Here is a 25,164-nt window from a genome sequence, read left to right on the forward strand (position 1 = left end):
ACATCCACAGGTACACCTCCAATTGACTCAAATTATGTCAATTAGCCTATCAGAAGCTTCTAAAGCCATGACATAATTTTCTGGAATTTTACAAGCTGGTACAGTCAACTTAGTATATGTAAATTTCTGACCCACTGGAATTGTGATACAGTGAATTATAAGTGTAATCTGTCTGTAAACAATTGTTGGAAAAATTACGTGTCATGCACAAAGTAGATGTCCTAACCGACTTGTCAAAACTATAGTTTGTTAACAAGAAATTTGTGGAGTGGTTTGAAAAACGAGTTTTAATTACTCCAACCTAAGTGTATGTAAACTTCTGACTTCAACTGTATGTAGCTGTGGATGCTTCCATTTTTACTTCCCCTAAGTTGACAGCTGGTTTGACTCTGTGCCTTATGTTAATTTTGCTGCACTCTCATGTCATAATGCCACGCTGTTAACGTCTGAGTATATTTGTAATGTTAATGTTTTGTCATTGTTTTGCCATGTTTTTGTTTGGATCCTGTTGTCTGTAATTTGTGTGTTCTCCTATGGTGTATTTCTCTCTCTCTTTCGGTGTGTGTGTGTGTGTGTGTGTGTGTGTGTGTGTGTGTGTGTGTGTGTGTGTGTGTGTGTGTGTGTGTTGCTTGACTTGTGTAGCCAGGCCAGGAGGAGAGAGAGGAGAGCTTGGTACGCCGCCTGACTACTTTATTCTCCTTTCAACCAAACAGCTCCTAGCTTTCCCTAATTCTGTCGGGATCCTCCTATGTCTTTGTAACTCACCTACCTCTCTCAGCCCATCCTTCTCGCCTCCTCTGCCAGTCAAAACGTAGACCTCTCACGGGAAAACCAATCAAATCACTTTGATAAGGCTCAATCTGTTACCCAATGGCTGATCCTTTTACAATCTGTTATTGGTAGCCTGAAAAAATTAAACGATATCTAATTGGTTGTTGACCAGACGAGTGACAGTGATATGGTGATCAGCAGTTGGGTCACTGTGTTCTCATTGCTGCTGCTGCTGTAGAGAGCATGAGCTAACGCCAACCTTTCCTTCTCAGCTATACACAGATATACCTGGGCCCTGTATTTTATGTACTTTGAGATGAAGATTTGGCTGCAGTAGATTCCTGCTTCTGGAGTTTATTTGATTTCTGTACTTAAAATAATTTGCATTCCTACTTGTCAAATATGGTATACAGCCTCTGTAGGTAGTTCCAGTTGTTTCTGTGTATTCTGTTGTATTACTATGCCATGTCTGTCCTAGAGGCTGCTGTGGTTGTGTTTCTGTGTGATATATTGGATGCCTTCTTTGACCTTGTGCTACCTGTCCTGTATGCAACTCTTTGCAATCTGTTTTCATTTGCAGCCAAGACGGACTGTGCTAATCATGCTGTGCAAATTATGCCTTAACTCATGTCGGCTAACAGGCCTTTTCGGTCTTCCAAATTCTTTAAAATCCAAAACAGTCATTGAAATTTCATGTAACATAAAGATCACACTTATAAATTGCCATAATTTGTATCTTACAACAACTACTACAACTCTCTTGAGCTATAAATGTAATGTATGCGCTGCAATGTTGCGTTTACATGGCTAAGATCAGATGTTTCATGAATGTTACAATCAACAACAACAAAAATCAATCATTGTCTTTCCTTCTGCATCACATAACCGTAAGAACTATCCAGTAACACTAAACCAATAAGACACTAAACCAATTAGACATTTCAAATGTTAAGACCCCCTAAATCCTTCAAACGTATGAACTCTGCCCTTTCCATACTCAAAACACAATGGAAATGTCTCTGTATGGACAATCTGGCATGTCATTGGTATTTGACTCCCATAAAGACCCATTTAATATGGTGGGCTGATTGAGTCTGTGGTAAGGCCCATTGCTATGGGTTTCTCAGTTCAGCATAGGTCAGTTCTCACCTGTTCAGCTGTGAATGGCCAGTTACTGTGGAGTTCTAATGTACTTGCTAAACCCCTGTGATTCTCTCCATCTGTGATTTCTCCTCTCCTCTATACCTCTGTGATTGTGCTGATTGTTGCTAATCCCCATTTTTCCAAGAAAGGGTCTTCACATGATCTGTTCTTTTTCCATGCGTCCCTCCTTTTCTCTCTTTCTCTCTCTCTCTCTTTGTCTCTCTAGAGGACTATAACATTGGGTGCGGGCGATCGACAGGTCATCCAGACTCCCATCAACGACTCCCTCCCTGTCAGTGGCAGCAGCGTAGCCCATCTCTTTAGACAGCTTGGTACGGCAAATCACAATGCAGTTTATTCAGCCCTGGAGCGATGGGGCACTTTATGATCAGTGATATGGACCAATCAAAGTCCAATGTTCCTTTGAGAGAATTTCTTAATGAACGCAAACCACAGGCCTATATTTGATATGAGTTAGGGGAAAAGGCAGAAGTGTGTGTGTGTGATGTATGTATGTATGTATGTATGTATGTATGTATGTATGTATGTATGTATGTGTGTGTATATGTGTATATATAATGTTCAAAAGTTTGGGGTCACTTAGAAATGTTTTTGAAAGAAAAAGTTGGTCCATTAAAATAACATCAAATTGATCAGAAATACAGTTTAGGCATTGTTAATGTTGTTAGTGACTATTGTAGCTGGAAACGGCAGATTTTTTATGGAATATGTACATAGGCGTACAGAGGCCCATTATCAGCAACCATCACTCCTGTGTTCCAATGGCATGTTGCGTTAGCTAATCCAAGTTTATAATTTTATAAGGCTAATTTGTAAGTCGCTCTGGATAAGAGCGTCGGCTAAATGACTTAAATGTAAATGTAATTGATCATTAGAAAACCCTTTTGCAATTATGTTAGCACAGCTAAAAACTGTGGTGCTGATTTAAAAAGCAATAAAATGGCCTTTAGACTAGTTGAGTATCTGGAGCATCAGCGTTTGTGGGTTCGATTACAGGCTCAAAATGGCCGGAAACAAAGTACTTTCTTCTGAAACTTGTCAGTCTATTCTTGTTCTGAGAAATGAAGGCTATTCCATGCGAGAAATGACCAAGAAACTGAAGATCTCGTGCAACGCTATGTACTACTCCCAGCGCAAACTGTCTCTAACCAGAATAGAAAGAGTGGGAGGCCCCGGTGCACAACTGAGTTAGAGGACAAGTACATTAGAGTGTCTAGTTTGAGAAACAGACACCTCACAAGTCCTCAACTGGCAGCTTCATTAAATAGTACCCGTAAAACACCAGTCTCAACGCAGTGAAGAGGCGACTCCGGGATGCTGGCCTTCTAGGCAGAGATGCAAAGAAAAAGCCATACCTCAGACTGGCTAATAAAAATAAAAGATTAAGATGTGCAAAAGACAGAGGAACTCTGCCAGTATCCCGGAGTCACCTCTTCACTGTTTACGTTTCCAGCTACAATAGTTATTTACAGCATTAACAATGTCTACACTGTATTTCTGATCAATTTGATGTTATTTTAATGGACAGAAAATGTGCTTTTCTTTCAAAAACAAGGACATTTCTAAGTGACCCCAAACTATATCTATATATATCACACACACACACACAGTGCATTTGGAAAGTATTCAGAACCCTTGACTTTTTACACGTTTTGTTACATTTTTGAATGAGTATGTAATGTATTTAATCATTTTTTCCGTCATCAATCTACACACAATACCCCATAATGACACAGCAAAAATGGCTTTTCAGAAATTTTGCCCCCAAGAAATATACAAATAAATATTACATTTACGTAAGTATTCAGACCCTTTACTCAGTACTTTGTTGAAGCAACTTTGGCAACAATTACAACCTTCTTGGGAAGTCTTCATGGGAATGACACTACAAGCTTGGCACACCTGTATTTGGGGAGTTTTTCCCATTCTTCTCTGTAGACCCTCTCAAGCTCTGTCAGGTTGGATGGAGAGCGTCACTGCACAGCTATTTTCATGTCTCTCCTGAGATGTTCGTTCGGGTTCAAGTCCGGGCTCTGACTGGGCCACTCAAGGACATTGAGACTTGTCCCGAAGCCACTCCTGCGTTGTCTTGGCTGTCTCCTTAGGGTCGTTGTCCTGTTAGAAGGTGAACCTTCGCCCCAGTCTGAGATCCTGAGCGCTCTGGAGCAGGTTTTCATAAAGGATCTCTCTGTACTTTGCTCCGTTCATCTTTGCCTCGATCCTGACTTGTGTCCCAGTCCCTGCCGCTGAAAAACATCCCCACAGCATGATGCTGCCACCACCATGCTTCACCGAAGGGATGGTGCCAGGTTTCCTCCAGACATGACGCTTGGCATTCAGGCCAAAGAGTTCAATCTTGGTTTCATCAGACCAGATAATCTTGTTTCTCATGGTCAGAGTCCTTTTAGGTGCCTTTTGGCAAACTCCAAGCGGGCTGTCATGTGCCTTTTCCTGAGGAGTGGCTTATGTCTGGCCACTCTACCATAAAGGCCTGATTGGTGGAGTGCTGCAGAGATGGTTGTCCTTCTAGAAGGTTCTCCCATCTCCACAGAGGAACTCTGGAGCTCTGTCAGTGACCATCAGCCCCTAGACATCAGTCTAGGAAGAGTCTTGGTGGTACCAAACGTATTCCATTTAAGAATGATCGAGGTCACTGTATTCTTGGGGCCCTTCAAAGCAGCAGACATTTTTTGGTACCCCTCCCCAGATCTGCTCCTCGACACAATCCTGTCTCTGAGCTCTAAGAATAATTCCTTCAACCTCATGGCTTGGTTTTTGCTCTGACATGCACTGTCAAGTGTGTGCCTTTCCCAATTATTTTATTTTACCTTTATTTAACTAGGCAAGTCAGTTAAGAACAAATTCTTATTTCCAATGATGGCCTAGGAACAGTGGGTTAACTGCCTTGTTCAGGGGCAGAACGACCGATTTTTACCTTGTCTGCTCGGGGATTCGATTTAGTAACGTTTCGGTTACTGACCCAATGCTCTAACCAGTAGGCTACCTGCCACCCTAAATCATGTCCAATCAATTGAATTTACCACCGGTGGACTCAAAGTTGTAGAAACATCTCAAGGATGATCAATGGAAACAGGATGAACCTGAGCTCAATTTTGAGTCTCATAGCAAAAGGGTCTGAATACTTGTGTAGATAAGGTATTTCAGTTTTTTATTTGGTATAAACTATCCCCCAAAAATTACCTGTTTTTGCTCGGTCATTTTGGGGTATTGTGTGTAGATATCGGTCTTTATGCCTGCATGTTTGATAATTTGATCGGAGATACATTTGATCTTTACAATCCACGCTGTCGGTCTTTCCCTGCAGGTAAAGTGAATACTGTACCTCTGTTATGTTGTTTCTCTTAGGTATAGTGAACGTCCTGTATCTGTTCTGTGCTGCTCTGACGGAACACAAAATCCTGTTCCTGTCCAGCAGCTACCAGAGACTAACAGATGCCTGCAGAGCGCTACTGGCCATCATGTTCCCCCTCAAATACAGGTGTGTGCGTGACTGTGTGTATGTGTTTTTCATTGTAAAATAGGTTCATAGATGTCTTTAATATAGTACATTTACAGGGATTTGATTAACAAGATATTGGTCTGTTTGGGGAATTTCACACTTATCATATCATCTCCTAATCTGATTGCTTCTAAATCTGATGTCCTTTTGTTTACCCTCCCGTCAGTTTTACGTACGTCCCCATCCTGCCGGGAAAACTCCTGGAGGTGCTGAGCACGCCCACGCCTTTCATCATCGGGGTCAATTCTTTCTTCCGTTCCGAGACCCAGGAACTGGTGGGTAGCATGACCGTATGTTCCAATTTACAATACCTCTTTTGATTTATTTTCTATGTAATGTTTATATATTCCGTCAGTGTATGCATCTGTAAAGCCTATCTGATGCCAGTAAAGACCGTCTTCATTCTGTGTTGCTCCCCCCATACTTTGACAGCCTGTAGTACGATCTTGATTACTAGATATGTTTGTCAGTTCTCTGGCCCTCCTTCCTTATCTATAATTAATCTCACTCAACAACCCAGACCGGCTGTGTTTTAGCCATCTGAAACCTCTTTTAGCTTAAATACCTCTCAGTACTAACACAACGGTCTTTGTAAACCATGCCAAGGCACATTAGCAATATACCTGACATGTAAATTAAATATCTTCATTCTATATTCAGTGGAATGTTGGATGACTTTGAAAGTTTCCTTTTGTTATTAAGGACAAACTAATGATTAAGATGAATAATACTAATAATACATTTATTTTGTATATCGCTTTTCATTAGTTATCTCAACGCTCTGAGGAGAAAAGAATACGAAAGGATATTCAATAAAAACAAGGTTCATTTTAGAATGAAGGCAGGTAAAATAGCAGTAGTGGGCTAGGCACTAAATACATTTCAGATTGGGACTAGGACCTTGAAAAGACAGTCATTATAGTGTCATGTTTCTGAGGTCTAGGTTAGGGTGCGTTAAACTACATGAGGTCACTCGCCATGCTTTATGTAATGACTTTTAACAACGGACTGCCTGTCTGTATAATATAGTATACGATACAGTCACATGGCTCTGATAGGTCGATTTGAGGATGGAGTGTAAGGGGTGAGAGGTTATCGCTTCTCACCCCTTAAAATGTACCTGGTAAAAGGTACATTTCACTGCTGCAGTAGGTAAAGTTCTGTAATGAACAGCTGTTGACAGAAGCGTTTCTGTGTGTCTGTGGCTTTGTCAGTCACTACTGTTATCAATCAGCACACTTAGCCTCATGTACAGTATGTAGTACAGTGATCTCTTACAAGATCAATCAAAGATATTGTACTGACTGAGCCGTCCGTGTGTGTTGTTCTACAGTTGGACGTGATCATCGCTGACCTGGACGGAGGCACGGTGACCATCCCGGAGTGTGTCCACATCTCCCTGCTCCCCGACCCCCTCCTGCAGCAGACCCAGACCGCCCTCTCCATGGTAACCACTGTGACAGCAACACTCACACCTCACCGCAACACCCTTCAGACTTCTAAACCTTCACTTCATACAGCTAAATCAGAGTCACCAATACCAGTACAGCACGTTAACCCAACACAGGGACTCCCACTATGCATTACCCTGAACCATGTACAGCTATAATGGTTTAACCACAGCACCACATTAAGATGTTGATTTACTACTTCTGAACCAACTCCTTTTCTAGATAAGATCAAGTTCCTTATTGTAATCGAGCTTCTCACTGCCAGCACAGTCTGGAAATTCCTCTTGTTCAGATAAGATCCATGTTATCTAAAACATATCTGATTTCCTGACTGGGCCTGCCTATCATTGGTATCTGCCGGCTGGTTTAAGCATTTATTCCTATAGTAGAGGAGAGCCATGCCATAGCTTTCCCATCAATAGCTGCAACAAACAAATGGTGGCAGATTTTATTTATTCAATGATTCTTGTTGATATTGTAAGCAATCATGTATTTGTGGGAAATTACTTTGTGAGATCAGAATCGTAAATTCTAATTTTAAGATATCGGAACTACCTTTACACACCCCTATAAAACAAATTACCCATGCGTCACAACTATAAAAACAATGCAGTCATGAACTGTTCATGAGGATATGTCTGTTTTTAGTTTCACAATTGGTGTGAGTTGCCACGTGCCGAGTTTACTGTAATGTGCAGAGCTTACTGTAATACACAGTAGTCCGATAAAGAATTATGAAAGAATGGATCTTCGCATCTTCAATGAATGAAATGATACTACAATCTGCAGCCAAAAGAGAAGTTTTTTGTTTGCCTGTATGACATTGGCATTGATTCCCACAGCCCAAACAGTGTGTGTTATCAGAGTTGGACCAGAGGGAGAAGATGAATTATAGAATCTGACATGCTGTCCCACATGAGAAATATTTGGGAACATATTATTCCCTAGATAAATTTGTCTTCCTCCCCTAATTTCTTTATCAGGATAAAAGTCAAGTTGTATGTTTTAATATGAAGGAACATTTGATATGGACTTGCGTAGATCGCTCAGAATATTGCCAGACAGACATTGCTCGGAACTTTTCAAAATGCATACTTCATTCGTTTTTGGGCTCTTTTCTTAACTGTTATAGAAGAAATCCTTTTTGGGTTGTTTTCTGACAAGTCTATGGTGAATTATATTTTAGTACATGTGACAGTATACAGTGTTTATGCATTTGTAGGCCAATGGGGTTTATCTCAGGCCGGTCTCTATGATCTCTATTGGCTGGAGGGCATGAAACATGAGCCATACTCAATCTGCACGGTTACTAGCCAATCTGTTATGGCTAGACTGAACAGGAGAGGAGGGAGGGACATAAGTGAGGGAAAGGGGGGAGAGAGGGAAAGCAAGAAAAGGCAGAAGAGAGAATGAGACTGGGTTAGGCTGTTATTGTGTCCTCTCGGTCAGAGGTACATTGAAAAGGACCTGCTCCTAAACCGGTATACTTTTCCATTGTCTGTCATTACCATGTTGAAACATTCCTTGGTGTTTGATGAACAACACAGTAGAAAGAGCTAGGTACCAGCTAATACCTGCTCTGGTAAGTAATAGGGACTGTAACATTCTTCCATCTCAGAACAACCAGTCCTGTGATGGGACCTGACCATTCTACAATACAATATACAGGCCTCTCCCTCTTCCCTCTGTTCTTTCCTCCTTTCTTTTCTTCCCCGTCTCCCTCTGTCCTAACCTGTGTGGGCCATAGAGACTTGTAGTGCTGGCCCGGTGACCCTGCATGGCTGGAATGAGACCAGAGCCCTGTAATGCAGGGAGAATTTCACTGGAAGTGCTCGTCCTTTGTTGTGTCCTGAGTCAATAAAACACTTTGCGTGCATGTGACGTGTATGCACACATGCTTCCTTCCATAACCAATGAAGCACAGTGTGTGTGTGTGTGTGTGATCGTGGGGTCCATTCCACCCTGCATTTGCCTGTCTGCACTGTCAGTCTGTGCGGCGCCAGCCCCAGGACCCATGGCCCTGTCAGTCTGGATGGGGTCTGACCTGCGTTGTCAGGGAGGGACACATTTCCCCAGCCTCCGCCTTCCAGCCAGCTCACGTAACATAACAGGCCTAAGTGACCTTCACCCAGACCAGCACAGAGAGGATAATTGCAGAGCGTGAAAAGCGATAGCTTTTGCAACTGGAGGGATAATTAATTTGTTTAATCATCTGGAAAAGTTATGTGGGTGGTGGGGGTTGGTGGAGTGCAGTGTTTGTATGGAGGGGGGTGGTGGGTGAAGGTTGTTGCAGTGATGCTTCTGGAGATAGTTGGGCAGCAACCGTTGGGTGTGGGCTTATCTAGGTACTCTGCTGCTCTCAACGATTAGCTGAATTAATTCACCTCACCATCCCCAAACATAAATAGGACTGTGAATAGGAGATGCTGCAGCTAATTTAGTTAATGGGTGTTTGCTGCTTAGTCTGAAGCCACATGTCTCACTTATGAGAGGGGCTTCCTAGAATTCTCATCTTCTTAAAAGCTTCTGACAGCATATTGTAATTTATGGTACCCAATGAAGCAGTGTCCGAAAGCCAAAATATAGCAGCAGCTGCTGTAGGATTTATATACTTTATAATATTGATGAACTGAACAGATGTAATGAGAAGACTGTTGGATTATATTTTTTGTCCATGTTATTGTAATGTGATTCCTGCCATCTTGCGTTTGTAGGTGTTGGACCCAGAGCTGGAGATAGCTGACCATGCCTTCCCCCCTTCCTCCACACAACCCTCCACACTCAAGATTCAGGTAATGTAGAGCCGTCTATCCTCGGTGGAAGGTGTGTGTGGAAAAAGTATGAATAAAATTGCACTCACTACTGTAAGTTGCTCTGGATAAGAGCGTCTGCTAAATGACTCGAATGTAAATGTGAGAAAGTCCCTGTTCCTTTGTTTGGGGCAATGCTGCAGCAAGGTCTCTGGATTTCTGAGCTTTCCCAGGCTTACTGTCCAGCTGTCCCATACTTACCCCTCAGTATGTTATAATTCCCTGTCTGTGTGTTGCAGGATAAGGAGATCCGGGGGGTGTTTCTGTGGCTGTTCGGCCAGCTGTTCCATGGCTATCGCTGGTGTTTACACATCATCCGGATCCATCCTGAACCAGTCATCCGCTTCCATAAGGTACACATCACCTTCTACCTCTCGGAACTTAATTCCTAAGGTGATATATTACGTTGTGTTCATACAAGCCTGCAACTAACTACAGTCTTTATGAACACAATGGAATATATCACTTTAATGTCTGCCTGGAGGAGAAAAACATTTAGCTCTAAACAGACCTGCAAATGTGTCTGTTTTGAGTCTAACACTTAGAAAGGAAGAGTGGAACACAAGAATCTCAGGCCTGATGAGAGTGTGTGTGTGTGTTCCTCCAGGCTGCGTTCCTGGGCCAGAGGGCTCTGACTGAGGATGACTTCCTGATGAAGGTTTTGGACGGTATGGCGTTCGCTGGGTTCATATCGGAGAGAGGTCCGCCTTACAGACCCACAGACCTGTTCGATGACGTGAGTATCCCCCCCCCACACACACACACACACCTCCCCAATCAGTGGTAAAGATGTGAAGGATAAAGCATTCTAACTTCCTGTTTTTCTTTTCATGTGTCTACAGCTGATAGCCAATCAGGTGGAGCGTATTCGCCAGGAGGAGTGCAGTCCTCACAAAGTCATGAACCATATCAAAGAGCTAGCCGAGCAGCTCTTCAAAAACGTATGTTGTCCATAAAAAAATGAAAAACATATTTATTGATTTTATTTACAGATGTAGGATCATCATTTTATCACCCTTTTGTTGCTGAGAATTTATGCTGATGAGCTTCGTAATTTACGTGGTTATTTTAACAGTGTAGGCTGATTTTCACGCCAGCATGGCCCAAGAATATTTTTGGTATCACAGATAGTTTTTTTTTTTTAAATCATGATGAAAGTAGCCATTTTAGGCCCTTTTTAGACCTAAACATGCCTCCTGTAAGACACTATGATCTGTGAACTGTACATTGAACAGATAACATCTTGGTGTCATTATACTCCTTATAGTGTGCTTTAAAATATGGGGTATGTCTTGAAATAAAAAAACTCACATTAATTTATTCAACATTAAAACTACTATTCATATCTCAAAAGTATCCTTTTTGATTTTGTTTATTTTAAGACATTGTTTGGAACTATACTCTTAAAACACAGAAAGTTTCCAGTGTGGTCTCTGCTACTTTTGAAGAAATTATCCATTTTATACATAGCGATTGACATAATAGGTCATTAACCAATCGCAGCCTCCTGTAGGATTGCACATTTAGCAAATCACCAGCAGAGGGAATTCCCTTTGAATTCTTTTTCCCAATCACTGTGTTGGTGGTGCTCATAAAATGTATCATAACTTTAAATGTAGCAGAGAGCCCACTCTGGAAATTTGATGTACTTGTAGACAATGTTCCCTCTGTGCTCCGCTCGTGCGCAGGTGCGCAGCTCCCCGGGACTGCCGCGCAGAAGAAATATCAGCTCGCGCAGAGAAGCAAGAGATTGAACTTCAGTCAACTTCCTGGTTTTCCCCTTTTAGTTAACACTATCAACAAGTCAGGCCCATACTCTACACAGACTGGTGCACCATAACCAATCAGAGCTGCAGTATCCCTATATGCAAATAGATCATTGCCATATATGGATCTGTGCTGTTCCCTTTGAACTGGATTGTGTTTACAGCATGAGTGGTTGTGAGCAGATACGCTTGTTTTGCATGTGTCCAGGTACATTTGTTCATATTCTTGGCTATTAAGTGAGTTATTAGCACATTTCTAGTGAGAAATGGGGGAGTGGTTGCTTCCTACAAGAGCACAAAATGTGTGCATTTCTAGCCATCTTTGAAAAGCAAGTCAGGTAAAGAGCTTTTTTTCTGTCTTAAAGGGGCAGTGTTGTATTTTGAGACGGGCTTGAATTAGCTAAGTAGCTAATAGGCAGAGGGTAGCATAATTTGTCTTATTCTGTGTAATAATGTTATGGGAATAATAATACATTTTATTTTGTATCAAACACAACATTTTCAGTCACCTCCTTGTCTGCAGGACAAGTGCATAAACAGGTTAATGGCAATCCCTACATGTTTTTTTCCCAAAAGTCTCATGGAATGTAGGCCTATGTTGAACACCACACATTAGCTGCTATTGTTGGCTGAAAGATAGAACAGCTATTTCCATGTTAAAATGTTATGGGATGCATTTTCTCCATAGTTTTTGATGGTAGGCCACTCTGATAGGCCTACATATGATCAAATAGCCACAGTAGCTTACTGTGGCTATTTACTTACAGCCTCAGTGTTCACAGTAAACGCGCGCCAGAAGTTGCACAGAACTTACACAACGTTTGCGCTCAGCAGACCTGAAAGTTGTTCAGTGTCAAATTTTTTGGGAGGTAAAATTGCTTGTAGAGTATATTGTTTAAAACGATGTTTAATAAATTAATGTGTAAAATTGTATTTCAGAAAGTATGGATATTCCATGTTTTAGAGAACACTATAAGGAGTGGAAATGACACCAAGAGGTTATCTGTATCATGTACGGTTCACGGATCATTGGGTCTTACAGAGGAGGCATGTACAGGTCTAAAAAGGGCCTGAAATGTTCACTTTCATGATTTTCTCAAAATGGTTTGTGTTACAATGTACAAAGAGTATCAACCATCCTTCCTCCCAATAAAGTTTCTATGAACAATCTGAGATAACAAAAATATTTTCGGGCCATGCTGACATGGAATCGTCCTATTGCACTTTTCATGTAGCCTACTTTTGGCCAGCTAATAGCCTAACCACCGATCAAGTAACATTATGGACTTAGCGTTCAAATCCTGTTGCTGTGACAATATAGGTCAAATTAAGATCCTCCATCTGTATGTAATGTAGTAACTAAAATAACAGGAGACCACTTACCTCTTTTCTTTGCCCTTTCTCCCCCTACACCTTTATGGTCTTTCACCTTTTATTCTCCCCCCCATCAGGAGAACCCATACCCTGCAGTGGCCATGCATAAGGTGCAGCGGCCAGCTGAGAGCCCTGGTCACAATGACCCCAAGAACTTGGCCATCTTCCCTCCGCTGGACGACGTCACGGTCCAGCTCTTCATCGACCACGCCGCCGCCAAGCTCAAGACCGCCCCGCCCGTGGTCAAGGCCGAGCTCAATGGCATGGTGCCCTCCGGACCCCCACTGGGTGAGTGTGCCAGGCTGGGTGGGAAAGACTGAGTGGAGGGGATAGTGGGGGGTGGAGCGTCATAGGCATGAAATGGTGGGATTAAGTAGTGCAGTGAATGGACGGTTGAAAGACTGATGCAGACATTCCTATTGGGTTGTGGCTTAGAAGTTAGCAGAGATGCCCACATGAGATTGTGTCTGATGGATTGGCTTGATGTCTGATGTAAAGAGGCTGATACAGGCCACCCGACAAGCCTCCAGACAGTCCACTGTGTTAGATAGGACGACCTCTGTGTGACCCATCTCTCAGCATGGGTTTAATTGAGCTGGATTCAGTGTATCTTCACTGTAGACTGATGAGTGTGTCGGGTCCACCCGACAGGCCACCAGACAGTCCACTGTGTTAGGACGACCTCTATGTGACCCATCTATCTCTCAGCATGGGTTTAATTGAGCTGGATTCAGTGTAGCTTCATTGTAGACTGATGAATGTGATGTAATAACCGCTGATTCGTGGTGTTCCTCCAGAAGACATTGTGGACAGGCATGGTCATGTCCTGGCTAACAGCGCTCGCAGGCTGGAGGTGGTCAGGAACTGCATTACCTACATATTTGACAACAAGATGCTGGAGGCCAAGAAGGTGAGAGACAAGACCACAACAGCACCTCATTGCTCGGCCATTCTGGAATGATAAAAGTTGTTTGAAACTGTGTTAACAATTTAAAGCTGATTCATAGCTAGTTTAGAGTTTTGACCTACATGATAGTCTAGTGACTTTTCATCTCTTGAAAGCATAAACATTTTTATAAAAGCAAAATGAAGTTCCTGCACATAACACCTAACCATAAGCATCTTCCTAAAGTTGCCATCTCCTAATATTGTTGTCCTGTGTCTGCTGCCCCCCCCCCCCCCCCCAGCTGATGCCAGCGGTACTACGGGCGCTGAAGGGCCGGGCGGCCAGGGTGTGTCTGACCCAGGAGCTCAACCAGCACGTCCTGCAGAACCGAGCTGTGCTGGACGACCAGCAGTTTGACTACATCGTCCGCATGATGAACTGCACCTTACAGGTACATGCCGACGCCACACAAACATCTCTCTCTTATACACAAAGTTCTATTGTAGACCGCAGCACACGGTCGGGTTCAGTACATAGAACGGGTTGTATTGAAGGAGTTCTGAAAGCAATAACTTTAACTCCTTGGGACTTTTTCAAAACAGTGCAATGCTACCTATTTTTACACTGCAATGGAGGCCTTTATGTTTTCATAAGATCATATCCTGAATAATGGAGCCTAGTCGGTGGCGTTTGAATGACTGACATTGTGAGTGTGGCGATGTTGACCTCTATTCTCCTACTCAGGACTGCTCCCACATGGATGAACACGGTATTGCAGCCATCCTCCTTCCCCTGGTCACGGCCTTCTGCAGAGTAAGTCACAAAAACAAACAATTCTTATTCAACACAAAAGAAACAAATCATTGATCATTGTCCTCGTATCTTTCAAAGTGATCTGTTTCTAAAGCTTCTGTGTGGCCTTGTGTGTTTGTGTCTGGCAGAAATTAGGCGCGGGCATCACCCAGTTTGCCTACAGCTGTGTGCAGGAGCACATGGTGTGGACTAACATGCAGTTCTGGGAGGCCATGTTCTACAGTGATGTCCAGAACCACATCAGAGCCCTGTATCTGGAGGCAGACGGGGGGGAGCTGTCCACCTCTGTAAGAACACACCCTACAATTACACAACGAGCAGAACCGTTTTTTAAGCTAACGCTCCTGTATATTAGTATCAAACACAGCAATAAAAACATAACTGAGGCCTTTTCCGTGATAATGGTACTTAGTCCTTGGAGTACATCCTTACATTGACCCCATCTGACCTTTCCCTTCCACCCCCCCAGTGTCACGGTCAGCAGGAGTCTGGTCCAGCAGCAGGAGGTCAGGAGCTGCTGGGTGCTCTGGAGCTGGCGTCAGAGCAGAGCAGGCTGTGGCCCACGCTCAGCAAGGAGCAGCAGAGTGAGCGCGTGCAGAAGGAGGAGAGCACGGTGTTCAGCCAGGCCATCCACTACGCCAACCGCATGTCCTACCTGCTGCTGCCCCTGGACACCAGCAAGAACCGCCTGCTCAACAGGTCCGGGATAGGGGACGTGGAGAGTGTTAGCAACAGCTACGTCACCAACAGGTACACCAACAGGTGGGGGATCCACACACACACACACACACACACACACACAAAAACACACTCGACAACAGACAGACAAACACACCCAACAGCTTCATCACTAACAGACGTGTGAAAAACAGCTTATCAAACAGTGGGCAGCTTTGTAACATCTTACAGTGGAGCCAGCAGCAAACTTATGCCTAGGGATTAGACTTTATCTTTGAAGTTCAAGCTCATATTGGTCGTTCCTAAGATGCCTTTGTTGTTTTTATTTAGCATTGCTGGCAGCATGGCAGAGAGCTACGACACAGAGAGCGGCTTTGAGGACGCTGAGAGCTCTGACGTGGCCAACTCTGTGGTGCGATTTATCAACCGCTTCGTAGACAAAGTGTGTAACGAAAGTGGGGTGACCAACGAGCACCTCAAGGCACTACACACCATGATACCAGGTAGGAATCTCCATTTTGTGTTTTTGGTGCTCGTGTTGTGAACTTTCCTTGACAGATCAGGGTTGTATTCATTAGGCACTAAATGGAAGAAAACGGACTGACGGGGAGGGATTCCCTGAAATTGTCCAATAAGAAACACTTGTTTTAGTTTCCTTTGCAAAGCGTTTTGCTACGGTGTTCCTTAATGAATATGACCCAGGTTTTCTAGAGTTCAAATTGTGCATTAGGAGAGAGTTTTAATCAGTTTCTCTCTCTCCCTCCTGTGTTGTTCCACAGACATCGTTCAGATGCACATCGAGACGCTGGATGCAGTCCACAGGGAGAGTAAGCGACTGCCACCGATCCAAAAGGTAACCAATTCCTTATTTTACATTACGCTGGACAAAAGCCACGCAGAGCCCCGCCCCAGGCCAGCCCCGCTCAACCCCCTCTCCACCAATCCGTGCTCAGTGTCACAGTGCCACACCCACGGCAGGTACGTCTGTCCCAGCGACAGCACCATGTGTGACTCACACTACTACGCCTGAGCCGTGCATGCTGGGTTGATGTAGTTCCCCTCTCAGAAGCCGGGGTCTCGTTCATTTGGAACTAAAATGGGAGAAAATGTTTTGAAAAGGAGGTACTACCAAACTTTGACCAATACGAACAAGAACGTGGATTTCCTGTTTTCATTACATTTTCTCCCATTGGTGCCTACTGAACGTGAACCTGGTAGATGACTACAGCCTGAGCAGTGCATGCTGGAGGTTGTAGTTCTCAGTGACCTGGTAGGACTACAGCCTGCGTCACTGACTCTTATGCCTTCAGACAGAAGGGTGCAGTTTGCTTTGGTTGTTCTGTGGAGTTTTCTGCCAGCAGTTGGAGAGGGATAGTAGCTTGGCACGGCATCATCGGCATGTCTGTTGTGTTAATGGCAACTAAGCATTGTCATAGCATATGCATCAACCAAGAGCTCAGGGATGCCCTGTATCAGATATCTGTCCAATTGGATCTCACCTCAGAGCGCCTCACATTTGACCTGATCCCACCTCCCAGAATGCTCTCAATTTTTTTTTTATTCTGCGTGTGCGTTCATATCATATGAATTCCAGTTAAATCCTCTCCCAATGAGCTGGACCCAGGGCATTAGGAGTTGCACAACAGATTATGAAATGGGTTACAAAACGAGTGCCTTAACAAATGTTCTATTATGAGTTGAGCTGCTCTGTTTGGTGTAGTTGCCCCAGCGTAGGCCTCTCCAGCGTCGCTGGGCACAGGAAATTATGTCATGCTCTGAGCCAGATGTTCTATTGGTCTTTAACAGAAACTGGACCTGCTGCTCTTCATACTTTGAATACATCTCTATACATCCAAGAATGCTGTTAGATGATTTTGTGAGAAGAATTTTAGAAAATATACAAATGGTTGTAAACATGTTACCTCTTTCGAAGGGGGAACTCTAAACCACTCAACATTGCAGTTTATATTATACTAGTCTTAAGAGATTTGAATAGTTTCATATCCAACTTGTTTTACTTGTTGAGCATCAGGGATGTCTTTGCCAAGATCCCACAGGCCAATTGAGATTTAGGCAAACCGCTTATGTAACATTAACAAAAAATAACAAATTTCAATCAAATGTCTCCATTTTTATATCTCCGTTTTCAGCTGTCTGTCGTGTGATACATTTGTGCTTCAGCATGCGATCTGGATTGACGTGTGCCATTTGTTGTGGTGAATTTGTTCTGATAAGATATAGAACCACCAATGTAAGGATGGCTTATATATTTGAGTTCTGTTGGACATAAAGCACGAGCAACTGTCTTCCCCCCCATCCTTACCTACCTTGTCCCTCTACTCAATCTGCTTACTCTTCTCCTTCCATCAATTATCAACTCTTCTTGTTTCTTTACCCCACATCTACCTCTTCTTTATCTTCCTCTGCTCTCCCTCTCTCTTCTTGTCCACGATCTCTTCCCCCTTTCCTTTTCTCTCCTTCACTCCTCCCTCTCTCCGTGCTGCAGCCCAAGCTTCTGAGGCCCATTCTTCTGGCGGGAGAGGAGCTGGTGATGGACGGCATGCGGGTGCACCTGATCTCAGATGGCCGGGAGGAGGCCACAGGGGCCTTGGGGGGTCCACCCCTCCTCCCTGCCGAGGGGGCCATCTTCCTCACCACCTACCGCCTCATCTTCAAGGGCACGCCCAACGACCCGCTGGGTAAGAGGGTGTTGAAAACACAAACATGCACACGCGTTAGTAGTAATACACACACACACACACACACACACACACACACACACACTTTCTCTCTAACCCTGAGTGTTATTGCTGTGCAGTGGGTGAGCAGGTGGTGACTCGGTCGTTCCCCATCGCCTCCCTGACTAAGGAGAAGAGGATCTCTGTCAGTCTGTCCATGGACCAGTTCATACAGGAGGGTCTTCAGCTACGCTCCTGCACTTTCCAGGTACACCTCTACCCTCCATCCTGCCACCCTCATATCCATCACCCTACTGCCTAAACACCAGGCCCCTAGGCCTTCATAGCTTCTCCTCCCTCAACCCAGCCACCCCCCCCTTCCACACACTCTCATTCTGCATCGTAACGCTCTCCATTTAAAATTTGACAGAACACTCATTTGTGTTTTTCTGACACTCCTAATGTCTCTCTCCTCCTCCTGTAGCTGCTGAAGATAGCGTTTGATGAGGAGGTGGCGTCGGACCTGGCCGAGGTGTTCCGGAAGCACATGCACAAGCTCCGCTACCCACAGCACGTCCAGGGAACCTTCGCCTTCACCGTGGGCCAGAGTGGCAAGACGTTGGTCGAACACAAGACCAAGGACAAGAACCAGTCAATAAAGTAAGACAAGACCGATATAACACACACTCACGTCAACCACAAGAACCAAAACAGCGCTAAAAGGAAACAGGAAGCGCATGCACACGCCAAACACATTTCGATACACATCAGCATTGTATAAAACGTCAGTACCGCTCCAGTTTTATCGTCAGTCAGCAGAGTAATGAGAAAGTGTAAATCTGTAAGACGTTTCACACCTCTCACATCCTCCAGGTCAAGTACAGAACATCCAATTAAAAAGTGCTTACTCACTAAAGGACGTGGGTCACAGGTGACACCCCAGCACTGTAATGTGAGCTGAATATACGGCCTGCCCCAAGCAGCAGCCTCTGGAGATATAGTAGTCCACATTATTGCCCTACATTTCATAGTCGTCCTGAAAGTTTAAAGAATATATTAAAACCTTGGGCATTTTTATCTGACGGTCTCTGATTTAAAGTCAGTGTTTGGTGTGATGCATTAATAAAACAGGATTTATAGACTATTTGCTTGCGAGTGTAAGTGCTTCAGTGAGTGTGAACCCTTGTTCTTGTGTAACCACCAATGGGCCATATAGCATGCAGACTGTTTAGTTCCGCTGGCTGCACACCGACTTATTCCAGGCAGGGTCAGTACAGAGGAATGCAGCTTCACATCCTACACCCCATTCTGTCCACTGTCACTGCCAGTACACCCCCAGAGTCCCCTTATACTTTATCATCCCCCACTCTCTCCATTTCCCCCCCCCCTCTCTCTGTCGCTCTCACTCTGTCTGTGTGTATCTCTCTCCCCCCTGTCACTCCTTCCTTTTTTCTCTCTCATGTGGGGTATGAAAAGAGCATGAGCTCTCTGAGAGCTGGCTTCTATCTGTTGAATAATGCAGCAGTGGAAACAGTGACGGCTCCTCCGTGTTTGTCCCTGGTGTTTCCATCTCCTCCCCGAGTCTTCACGCCACTAAAAGACTCCATTCATTCACTGATATTAACCTCACGACAATGCGGGCCCAACCCCCCTGCAGCAGTGAGCAAGCTCAACTAGCAGTCTTTTAATGCATTCATTAGCTTTAATTATGCATACAGACTACCACCGAGTCTGCATTAGGGATGTGCCTTGGATTTAATTGACCGGTTATTTAAACTTCTAAGTACCACTCAGTGCATTTGTACCTTTAAATGTCTAACCAGGGTTGTATTCACTTGACATGAAATGGGAGCAAACGGGCCAAAACAGGGAGGTGCAATCTAAACTTGTTCAATAAGAAACAGATGTTTTCATTTTTCGTTGCAAAGTGTTTTGCTACGGTGTGCCCAAATGAATATGACCCAGGAAGTAGATGTCATTAAGTTAACCATGTTGTGAACCCTTTTATGTCTCTCTCTCTTCCCTCTACTCCTCCTCTTACCTTTTCTCCCTCCACCCTTCCTAAGAACACTTTCCAAAAACCTGGTGAAGAGCGCCAAGAGGACGATCGGTCGACAGTATGTGACCCGGAAGAAGTACTCACCTCCCACCTGGGAGAACAGGAGCAGCCTGCAGTCAGAGCTGGATGAGGATGAGATCTCTGGTAGGCCATGGTGTTGACAACTCGTGAAGGTTTAGGGCGGCATTTTGACTTAAAATCCATGCACTCCCATTGACATAAATACATGTCTTGTGTAAAAGTCTTGAGTTGCTGTTGAATGGTCTCTACAGTGTTTGATCTGAGGTAGTAGGCCAGTGTACACTGTCTCTGACTGTGTCTCTGCTACAGTCTCAGAGGAGTTGGACCAGGGCTCCCTCACCTTGTCTTCCACCATCCGCTCCTCGGACAGACAGACCATGAGCAATGTGGTGGAGCGTGCCTGTTGCCGTGACTATCAGCGGCTAGGACTGGGCACGCTCAGTAACAGCCTGACGCGCTCCAAGAACGAGCCCTTCCGCATCTCCACCGTCAACCGCATGTACACCGTCTGCAGGAGGTAAGTTCACGGTCCAACCACCGACAGAACATGTTTTTACGACCGGTTCACGGTCAAATCTCATGTGGGACTCCCTAAAAACATGCCACTTCGACACTCTTCGTTTTTAGCGGATATCAATCGCATGTGGTAGGTTTATGGTCAAATCGTGTATGGACCATGTTTCAAGTAACTTCCTGAGTTAAGTCTCTAAGCACTGCATTCAGGTTGAATGCCTTCTTGATTCAAGTACACGTTTGATCTTAACATTTATATAAATAAACATTGTCATTTTACTCTGACTTGATATGCAGAGTGGGCCAATGAGCAAACTATATTTTAACACGACATTATCTTGTGGTCATGACATTCTGCAGTGACATGAACAGAATGTCATCTCAACCCTAACTCCCTCTGCGCTCTCTCTCTCTCACTCTCTCTCTCTCTCTCTCTCTCTCTCTGTGTGTTACCAGTTACCCCGGCCTGTTGATCGTGCCCCAGAGCATCCCGGACTCCACCATCCAGCGCATCTCCCGCTGTTACAGACAGAACCGTTTCCCTGTGGTGTGCTGGAGGAACTCTCGTACCAAGGCTGTGCTGCTGCGCTCTGCAGGCCTCCATGCTAAGGGAGTGGTGGGCTTCTTCAAGTCCCCCAATGCCCCCAGCGCCGGTACGACACACACTAAAAGTTAGTTAGATGGTGTCTTTAAGGGAATGACTGGGGATGTTGGGCTTTGTTTAGGAATAATAAAACACGCCAAACCACTCCAAAGCCAGCTATATCAGTAGCAATGTTATGTGAAAGTATAAGAATGTGATCGGGAAAGTCTCAACACATCAGAAACAATGAGCAAATAGACCAACACTTTAGATGCATAGAAATGCACAATGCACAGCTCATGCCCCTTATAGCTTGAGCAGCATTTTTTTGTATTTTTTTAGCAAAAACCAGTGGTGATTGACAGTTGTGATCCTTCCCCAGGCCCCTCCCAGGCCGAATCGACCAGCCTGGAGCAGGAGAAGTACATGCAGGCGATCATCAGCTCCATGCCCTCCTACTGTGAGCCCAGTGGCAGGAACACACTCGGCGGCTTCACCTCCACTCACATGAGCACCTCAGGTAGGACACACACACACACACATCCAGCTTTTGGCCCAATTTTTTAAAATGAAAATCCAATAAAATTGACACTGGCCAATTGTCCCCCAAGAAATAAAATAATCCCATTCCAAAATAATGCTTTTTAGCCTATTCATTGCTGGAAATACCAATCGATGGAAATACATTTGACCGGTCATGCTTATCGGTCTATAGTTGAATTTGCATAATTTAGTGGAATTAAATTGGTTTGTGTGTATTTTCGTTAGTCGATATGATTCTTATCACACACACTTTTTTGGGGGGAAAATCTGTAAAATAGCACGAGAGCTGCTGCTACAGCTCCTGTTGCTGCTGGTGTGAAATGTGCTTTTATAAGCCCAGTCATTGCACAACAATTCTAAATGCTTTCGCGTGTTAAAAACAGTCACCATAAAAATTTAAAAAACACTATTTCTCAGCTGGTAATTGAAGCACCATTCAAGTGCTTAGGCAACGGTAGGCATGATTCTGCAGGTCACACACCACTTTAGAATGTGAGCTGGAGATGGTATGCATTTTGAAAACATACTTAATTGTGTGAAACCTTAATGTTTTACTTCATATTATGAGGCACGTCTTACCTTGCTTCAATGTAGCTGAGACAAAATCTGTTTCTATAAACGTGGAGGCATTTATTTTCTGAAGACTTCCATATGCCAATGAAACAAGTTGCCAAATGTTACATTTTTTAAAATTGTTTTTCAAATCAGCTGTCTTTCATTGTCCAGTAGCCAAAAACACAATCCTAATCATATTAGCAATCCATGCTAGTTGTTGCATCTTTAGATCTCCGATCCTTCTACATTTCTAATGGATATTTTCATCTCACATGAATCTGCTTGCATGTGCAGTGTGCTTTTGACAACGGTGTTTTCCTGCTAATTGCATTATGGAACTAACATTAGCGTGTAGCCTATAACTGCCGTGTGCACATTGCTGCGCTTATAATGTGATTAAATAATAGTTTATCAACATTTTAAGCTAAATGTTCTGATCTGTGTATGAGCCTCAATGCTTTTTAAAGTAATTTTGATGTACTGGTTATATGAATTTGGAATCTATCGTTCCCCAAATGTCCCAGAGTCCGTTTGGAATAGGCAATTTATTTCTCGCACAGAACGACAAGCTGACCCAATAGAATAGGTCAGCTTTTCTACAATGGGGGACAGTAGATTGACACAGGCTAGTGATTTTCCTGCTCGTTACTGGTCTTCGCTGAGGAAAAGTAAATGTGGACAGTTATTCTAACATCTACAAAGTGCGCTTCGGAATTTGGAAGGACGCGAGCCGTTGCATCCTCGAGTGGCATGTGCTGTTAAGTGCATTATTGGAATCTAAATGTGATTTGAGTCATTCTGAGCACCGTGGGTGGAGGTTTCACACCCAATGCATATAGGTCTGGTATATTTAAAATGCTGTCGATCAAATCAAACGGAAACCCTGAAACACATAAATTCTGGCTTAAGAGTGTATGACGCTTTTGCTTGTGTCTATCTCCAGACTCGTCAGATAAGCTGAGGCAGCCTAAGATTGGAGCTCTGATGAAACAGGTGATGGGAGGCAAGGAGCACATACCTGGAACCTTCAGCCGCGGAGGTGAGATTGTGGTTTTACTGTGTTTGTGTGGGTGTATGTGGTTGTGTTACTTGCATCAATTAGTTCATAGAAACTTCCTTTGCAAGGAATGCCTTATATTTCTAGGTTTGGTTTGGGATTGTATTGTGGCTTGCCCTACAATTACCTGCCAAGGAACATTCACTGGAACTAACCCAAAAGAGGAATGGTGGTTGTTACCTTAATAATAACCAATCTCCATAGTGTATCCATATTTGGGCCTGTGTGTGTGATTGTGTGAAACCGTCTCCCCCTATCGTCTATGGTGTTGGTTAACGGACATCATCTCTGTGTCATTTGACCTCAGCTCTGGGTCAAAGGGCGAGGGTCATCTCCCTCTCCCAGCCCAGAGTTTCAGGCAAGGCCAGAAACCCCCCTGGAGGTACAGTATGCACCGACCCCTGACTCCCTGTCTCCCCAATCTAACCAATCAGGACTCTTAACAGTGATGTCAGTCTGTCTGCGTTGGCTGGCGTCCCCGCCTGTCGGTCCCTCTTTCCCTGTGATGTCCTAGTGTGTCAAGCTCTCAGGACTAACTTTTTGTTGTCCAATCTCTTTGTTGGAGAGATTCTCTACCTTTCAAGGCGTCTGTTTGCATGCTTTTCTAGTGGGCCGTCAACTCTACACACACTGCTGCAGATCGTCCTGTTTGTCGATGTTTCTGTTCTGTGTTTGATTACTACTGTGTGCTGTGAGTGGTCTGATGACTCATGTTTTCCCAGCGTTGTTTGGTTTGGCGCATCGTTTTCACATATAGCCTATTGAGCAAAATAGATCAATCTTACTATAGTTGTTCAATTATTTATACCTTGGGGTACTTTTTTATCAGCATGGCTTTCAGTTAGTCTAGTGGTATAGAGTACAATGAATGTATGTGCCTCTGCCACTGCATAAATGGCTTGTGTGTGTTGATAATGGCAAACTTGGAGAGTGCATACTGTATGTGTGTGTGATAACCCCCTCTAAAACCTCTCCCTGTGTGTGTGTGTGTGTGTGATAACCCCCTCTAAAACCTCTCCCTGTATGTTTGTGTGATAACCCCCTCTAAAACCTCTACCTGTATGTGTGTGTGATAACCCCCTCTAAAACCTCTCCCTGAATGTTTGTGTGATAACCCCCTCTAAAACCTCTCCCTGTATGTATGTGTGTGTGAGTGTGATAACCCCCCTCTAAAACATCTCCCTGTGTGTGTGTGTGTGTGTGTGTGTGTGTGTGTGTGTGTGTGATAACCCCCTCTAAAACCGCTCCCTGTATGTGTGTGCGTGATAACCCCCTCTAAAACCGCTCCCTGTATGTGTGTGTGTGATAACCCCCTCTAAAACATCTCCCTGTATATGTGTGTGTGTGTGATAACCCCCTCTAAAACCTCTCCCTGTATGTGTGTGTGATAACCCCCTCTAAAACCGCTCCCTGTATGTGTGTGTGTGATAACCCCCTCTAAAACCTCTCCCTGTATGTGTGTGTGTGTGATAACCCCCTCTAAAACCTCTCCCTGTATGTGTGTGTGTGATAACCCCCTCTAAAACCTCTCCCTGTATGTGTGTGTGTGATAACCCCCTCTAAAACCTCTACCTGTATGTGTGTGTGTGTGTGTGTGTGTGTGATAACCCCCTCTAAAACCTCTCCCTGTGTGTGTGTGATAACCCCCTCTAAAACCTCTACCTGTATGTGTGTGTGATAACCCCCTCTAAAACCTCTCCCTGAATGTTTGTGTGATAACCCCCTCTAAAACCTCTCCCTGTATGTATGTGTGTGTGTGTGTGAGTGTGATAACCCCCCTCTAAAACATCTCCCTGTGTGTGTGTGTGTGTGTGTGTGTGTGTGTGTGTGTGATAACCCCCTCTAAAACCGCTCCCTGTATGTGTGTGCGTGATAACCCCCTCTAAAACCGCTCCCTGTATGTGTGTGTGTGTGATAACCCC

The 25,164-nt window shown here is 44.2% G+C and overlaps 1 protein-coding gene across 11 annotated transcripts in view; it reads left to right on the forward strand.

The window, feature by feature from the left end:
* Positions 1-25,164, forward strand: part of sbf1 (SET binding factor 1) — an 88,837-nt gene that overhangs the window by 52,433 nt on the left and 11,240 nt on the right. For 2 of the 11 annotated variants that reach the window (XM_029761283.1, XM_029761291.1), the window contains 26 exons: positions 643-672; positions 2,141-2,246; positions 5,302-5,434; positions 5,622-5,745; positions 6,789-6,902; positions 9,621-9,698; positions 9,956-10,069; positions 10,324-10,452; positions 10,559-10,657; positions 12,934-13,144; positions 13,654-13,766; positions 14,044-14,193; positions 14,487-14,555; positions 14,684-14,842; positions 15,025-15,317; positions 15,564-15,736; positions 16,013-16,086; positions 17,740-17,932; positions 18,052-18,179; positions 18,396-18,571; positions 19,978-20,114; positions 20,301-20,508; positions 20,961-21,175; positions 21,470-21,607; positions 23,129-23,224; positions 23,550-23,624. In XM_029761283.1, the coding sequence (XP_029617143.1) occupies positions 643-672; positions 2,141-2,246; positions 5,302-5,434; positions 5,622-5,745; positions 6,789-6,902; positions 9,621-9,698; positions 9,956-10,069; positions 10,324-10,452; positions 10,559-10,657; positions 12,934-13,144; positions 13,654-13,766; positions 14,044-14,193; positions 14,487-14,555; positions 14,684-14,842; positions 15,025-15,317; positions 15,564-15,736; positions 16,013-16,086; positions 17,740-17,932; positions 18,052-18,179; positions 18,396-18,571; positions 19,978-20,114; positions 20,301-20,508; positions 20,961-21,175; positions 21,470-21,607; positions 23,129-23,224; positions 23,550-23,624 (3,535 nt within the window). The remainder of the gene's footprint in view (positions 1-642; positions 673-2,140; positions 2,247-5,301; positions 5,435-5,621; positions 5,746-6,788; positions 6,903-9,620; positions 9,699-9,955; positions 10,070-10,323; positions 10,453-10,558; positions 10,658-12,933; positions 13,145-13,653; positions 13,767-14,043; positions 14,194-14,486; positions 14,556-14,683; positions 14,843-15,024; positions 15,318-15,563; positions 15,737-16,012; positions 16,087-17,739; positions 17,933-18,051; positions 18,180-18,395; positions 18,572-19,977; positions 20,115-20,300; positions 20,509-20,960; positions 21,176-21,469; positions 21,608-23,128; positions 23,225-23,549; positions 23,625-25,164) is intronic. The other 9 variants (XM_029761288.1, XM_029761292.1, XM_029761287.1 and 6 more) reach the window with 8 other exon arrangements.

The sequence above is a fragment of the Salmo trutta genome, chromosome 8, assembly GCF_901001165.1.
Source record: "Salmo trutta chromosome 8, fSalTru1.1, whole genome shotgun sequence".
Classification (NCBI taxonomy): Eukaryota; Metazoa; Chordata; class Actinopteri; order Salmoniformes; family Salmonidae; genus Salmo; species Salmo trutta.